The 5,202-nt window shown below is 39.2% G+C and overlaps 1 protein-coding gene across 1 annotated transcript in view; it reads left to right on the top strand.

The window, feature by feature from the left end:
* Positions 1-4,892, top strand: part of wnt7aa (wingless-type MMTV integration site family, member 7Aa) — a 13,940-nt gene extending 9,048 nt beyond the window's left edge. Inside the window, exon 4 of the mRNA XM_005726705.1 lies at positions 3,436-4,892. Within this exon, the coding sequence (XP_005726762.1) occupies positions 3,436-3,915 (480 nt within the window). The 3' untranslated portion in view covers positions 3,916-4,892. The remainder of the gene's footprint in view (positions 1-3,435) is intronic.
* The last annotated feature ends 310 nt before the right edge of the window (positions 4,893-5,202 follow it).

Genomic DNA, 5,202 nt, shown 5'->3' with positions numbered 1-5,202 from the left:
TATGCACTTAATGCATACATATTATTAAAATATGGGCTATAACAGTTGTATTGATGTATAGCAACTTGAAATGCTCCCACAAATGGCACTACAGCATGTAAAAAAAATAAATAAAAATAATATAAGCTCTGGTGGACTTGGTTCTATAGTAGGTCTTAAAGGGTTAAAATTGTCTCCAGTACAGCGCTTATGAAGTAAATTAGTAAATAATAGTTATAGAGTAAGATAAATGTTTTTGTTTAAGGCTGTGAGCATGCTTATTTCAATTTAATTCAATTTTACTGTATTGATTACACATTCAGATGACCTCCTATGACACTGCACTTGGAGACAGCGGGAAAGAAAAACTCCTTTCAACACAAAGAAACCTCCTGTAGAACCAGGCTAAGGGAGGCGAGCCTTCTGGTGTGTTGGGGGAGAAGATAGGACAAAAGACACACTGTGGAAGAGAGCCAGATAACTAATGATTAAACACAATAGTTGCGTAGAAGCACATTGAGAGTGTTTATACAGCTAAGCAACAGCAACTAAGGGGTGATTCAGGGTCTAGCCCTAACTATAAGCTTTATTCAAAAGGAACGTTTTAGCCTAATCTTAAAAGTAGAGGGGGTGCCTGTCTCCAAAATGCAAATTGGGAGCTGGTTTCACAGAAGGGCCTGAAAGCTGGAGGCTCTGCCTCCCACTCTATTTAGGAAAACTCTAGAAACCACAATTAAACCAGCGATCTGAAGCAAGGAGCTCTATTGATAGAATAGGTAGTGCCAGATTATTCAAGACCTTTCTTTTGAGGAAGGCGATTTTAAATTCAGTTTTGCTAGTGAACAGATCCTAATATTGGAGACATATCAGCGTCAGTATTCTCACTGCAGCATGCTGTAAGCAGTCCTAAATATTTGTTTGTTGCACAATGGAGGACATAGTCTGGTCAAAAGTGACTCAGAGATTCCTCACAGTGTTACTGGAGCCCAGGGTAATGCCATCAGAATATGTCTCTGTTTAGACAATATGTTTCTGAGATTTTTAATGCTAAGCACAATAACTTCCGTTTATATTTAGATGCAAGAAATCAGAGGTCATCCAGGTCTTTATGTTTTTAAGACATGTCTGTAGTTTAACTAGATGGGTAGATAAAGCTGGGCATCATCTGCATAACAATGAAAAAGTAGCTATGCTGTTCTAATAACACTGCCTAAGGGAAGCATGTATAATGTAAACTGAATGAGTCCTAGCACAGAACCCTGTGGAACTCCATAATTAAGTTAATGTATGAAGAAGACTCCACATTTATATGAAGAAATTGTAGTCTATTAGACATTATTCAAACCACTGCATCACAGTACTTTTGATACCTATGTTTATGCTCTAATCTCTCTAATACAATATTGTGGTCAGTGTTATTGAAGGCTGACACGTCAACCATAGAAATGAGTGGATATTAGTATACTATTAACTAAGACAGCTGTTTAAAGTGATGACTTTTTACGTAGTGGTTTAATTAAAGCCTGCACTACATAGTCCATTAAGACAGATAAAGACTGAAGCATTAATAAATGGTAGAGCTTCTTTGAACAGTAGTAATGGGATCTAATAGACAGGTTGATGGTTTGGCGGATGTAATTATTCTGTTGAAAATTTGGGCATTTCAAGTCTTTGGAGACTGATTGACCTTTGAAGAATTTCAAGGAACATTAGTTCAACGCTGGCCTTACTATTCAGCCTGAGAGGTTGCTGCTTGCTCTGGTATCTCAACTGTTGAATAGCCTGCATTAATTTTTTATATAAATGCTGATGGTTCAGCCAGAATAAATCCTACTGAATTTTGTTATGCCCTGACTATGTCCACACATGGATGGTCATTGAAATTTTGTCAAGATAAAATATATGCTCCTTTATTTAATCTCTAACTTTTCTGAAACCGGTAATACGAACTCCAAGATGTTTAGGAAATATTTGCATTTTCAACAAGCTAAGGTTTTATAATGACCACAACATTGTGCAAATGCATCATTATGGAGGATGCTCTTGAGATTTCTCTAGTGTAGTTGATTTTAGACCTGTGGTTGGACACACAGGCAAATTAAAAATGTATCAGGACCTATTTAGCTTCAAACTTTTTTTTTTCTTGCAGTTTAATGGCATTTTGGTACTAGAATAGTATTAAAAGCTAATAGATGAAGAGATATGAAGAAAGTTAATTGTAGTCAAACAAAAATAAAAAGGAAATCCTGCTCATTCTTTTATGCAGTTCAACTGAATCAAATATTCGTTTCTGTTCAATGACATGCATCAGATCATGTAACTGACCATGAGATGAGATTATTTTAGGATGTGTATAGAGTTGATGAAAACCTAATTTCTATGTATTAAAGACAGAAATAGCAGTTCCTGCAGACCCTTACCTTACATGCATCAAATGAAAAATCTAAGCAAATCTTTGTCAAAATTTCTCTGTGTGCACAGCTTTACTTTAGAGGAATGCATCTAAAATGTTGTTTGCAGAAGGCTGTGCGAAGTCTCTCGGGATGAGGCTTCATATTTTAGGCCTGACATCAGTCACAATGTGATACAGTGCGTGGATCTCTTAATATACACTTACTAAACTGATACCTCTGTAATTATTGTAGGAAAGCTTTCATGTTTAATTGGAGATAATGTCAGTCTGTGTGACTTGAGTGCCAACCTTCCAATTTCTTGAGAAGAATAAACAAGAGTGTAAAAGGTGCCACAGGAGGCTTACGGGGCTTCTGTTAGACAAACAATGGCATCTTCACTGGGATTTCACTTCACTGAACTCCATGAATTAAATGTTTGCCGGGTCTCGGGGGCATGACCACGCTAAGCTGTATGCATCCAAGGCTTTTGACAATTACCCCACGAGACTCCAGAAAGTCTGAGGCCACATCAGAGTAGAATAATTAAAAAGCAGGGTGAGGCTTCTCTAATGCATGCAAGGGTTCCCACTCAGTGAGGAGGAAGAAGGGTAAGTTGATGTCATTCAGCCAGAAGCACAGACAGAGTCCCCTGGCTGTAGTAACAAATACACTGAAAGGTTCCACTCCTAAACTGTAATTCAATTCATTTCAATGACTACGGATACTCAAGATTGTCTTTTGAAGCTCATCCTGACTCGTAAAAATGGCACATGTATTGCTGGTAGCTATAGACTGACATACTGTAGCAGCTCTGAGATCCCTGGAATGCTTGTATTCATTTGGAATGCTAGAAAATGTTTGTCTCAACCTGTTGAAGCGTTAGACTCCCCCGCCCCACCGACTCATTATGGAAATACAGCAACAAACAGTCTACCGAAATTGTATAAGATGACAAAAATTATGCACACTTCTTTTATCAAGAGGCATGCATTAGTTATAAAATAACAATTTTTCAATGGCTTAAGTTTGAAAAGATTGCTTCATCTGAGCTTTTCCTCTATAGGTCCTGGAGAAGAGCATGCACCTAGAGTGCAAGTGTCATGGGGTTTCTGGATCATGCACCACGAAGACATGTTGGACGACACTCCCCAAATTCCGTCAGCTGGGATACATGCTCAAAGACAAGTACAACCACGCTGTTCACGTGGAGCCTGTGCGCGCCAGGCGGAACAAGCGCCCCGCCTTCCTGAAGATCAAGAAACCACACTCCTACCGCAAGCCCAAGGACATGGAGCTAGTCTACATCGAGAGGTCTCCCAACTACTGCGAGGCTGACCCTCTGACCGGAAGCATGGGGACGCAGGGCCGTCTGTGTAACAAAACAGCTCAGCAGCCCAACAGCTGTGACCTGATGTGCTGTGGTCGGGGATACAACACACATCAGTACTCGCGTGTTTGGCAGTGCAACTGCAAGTTCCTGTGGTGCTGCTATGTCAAGTGCAACACGTGCAGTGAGAGGACAGAAGTGTATACCTGTAAATAGATATGTTTACTGGACATTCCTTTAGCGTGTGTTGTTCGTGGGTTTCAGTATCTGTGGAGAGACTGCCTTGCTGCCCTTGTGTTACAGCAATCACAGCTTTTTCATTCAACTTTGTCGATTATAATGATGCCAATGGACATCTGCCACGACACTGGACTTGAGCTATCAGCTTCACAAATGTTCTTTTTGTGTTTTAAATTGATTGACATTTTGTGCTGCATGCTTAACGTTTTCACAGGCCGTACTGGTCTACTGGCATGACTCACCTTAAACAGTAGGCCTAACAGGTTTTTATTTTATTTTCTTTTTCTTTTGTTAATCGACTAATAATTTATTTGATGAGAAAACTACTGATCATTTCGAAGATTCACTGCAACTAAATCTAGTAAAGGTTTGGTGGTGTAGATTCCGGTTTTTAGAAAAGAAAAAAGAAACGGGCACTTAAGGTTTTTCTTTGTTACTTTTTTTTGAAGACTGAAACACTGGATATAAAAACTCAAACAGTCTGAACTAACCAATAGTGAATATTTGGGAAACTACAGCAGAACATTAAACTACTGATTATGGGTCAAGTATGATAGTATTGTTTTCTACTTGTTCTCTGTCCCATTCCCTCTTCACTTTGCTGCTAGTTGTCTGGAAAGGTGTGGTCGAGCAGCCACATTTGTAGTTAACCCCAGGAGCAAATGCAAGCTTCCAGATCTAAATCCCCATGTTGCTGGTTAATAGAAAATATTTTGTAAGAGTTTATTTTTATATAAATATTTCTTTATTTATTTCCCATCTTTGTTTAAGATGTGTTTTCCCTTTATGTTAGTAACTGTGTGTGTTACTGATTTCAGGAAATGACCCACTACAATTTAAATATAAGTCCTGCACACTTGCTAACACGTTTATTTAGTCACAACATTTTGGTCTGACTGACCTTCAGGAGGTACATTGTATGTCTGTATATTCACACACACACACACACACACACACACACACACACACACACACACACACACACACACACGTGTGTGTATTCATATCCTTGCGGGGACATCTCATTGACGTAATGCTTTCCCTGGCCGCTTACCCTAACCATGAAAAATGAATGCCTAACCCTAACCTTTACCCTAAACCTAACCATAACCTCACTGTAACCCTGACACTAAAACCACATTTTGAGTCTTCAATCCTCTGGGGATGGGCATTTTGGTCCCCAAGTATACAAGTATAGTAAACTTCCAACTTTTGGTCCCCACAAAGACATCTAAACAGGTACACACACACACTGCTGTGAAA

Source organism: Pundamilia nyererei, unplaced genomic scaffold, assembly GCF_000239375.1.
Source record: "Pundamilia nyererei isolate P.nyererei 1_Seehausen unplaced genomic scaffold, PunNye1.0 scaffold00021, whole genome shotgun sequence".
In the NCBI taxonomy this organism is placed as follows: domain Eukaryota; kingdom Metazoa; phylum Chordata; class Actinopteri; order Cichliformes; family Cichlidae; genus Pundamilia; species Pundamilia nyererei.
This window is presented reverse-complemented; position numbering and strand designations above follow the sequence as displayed.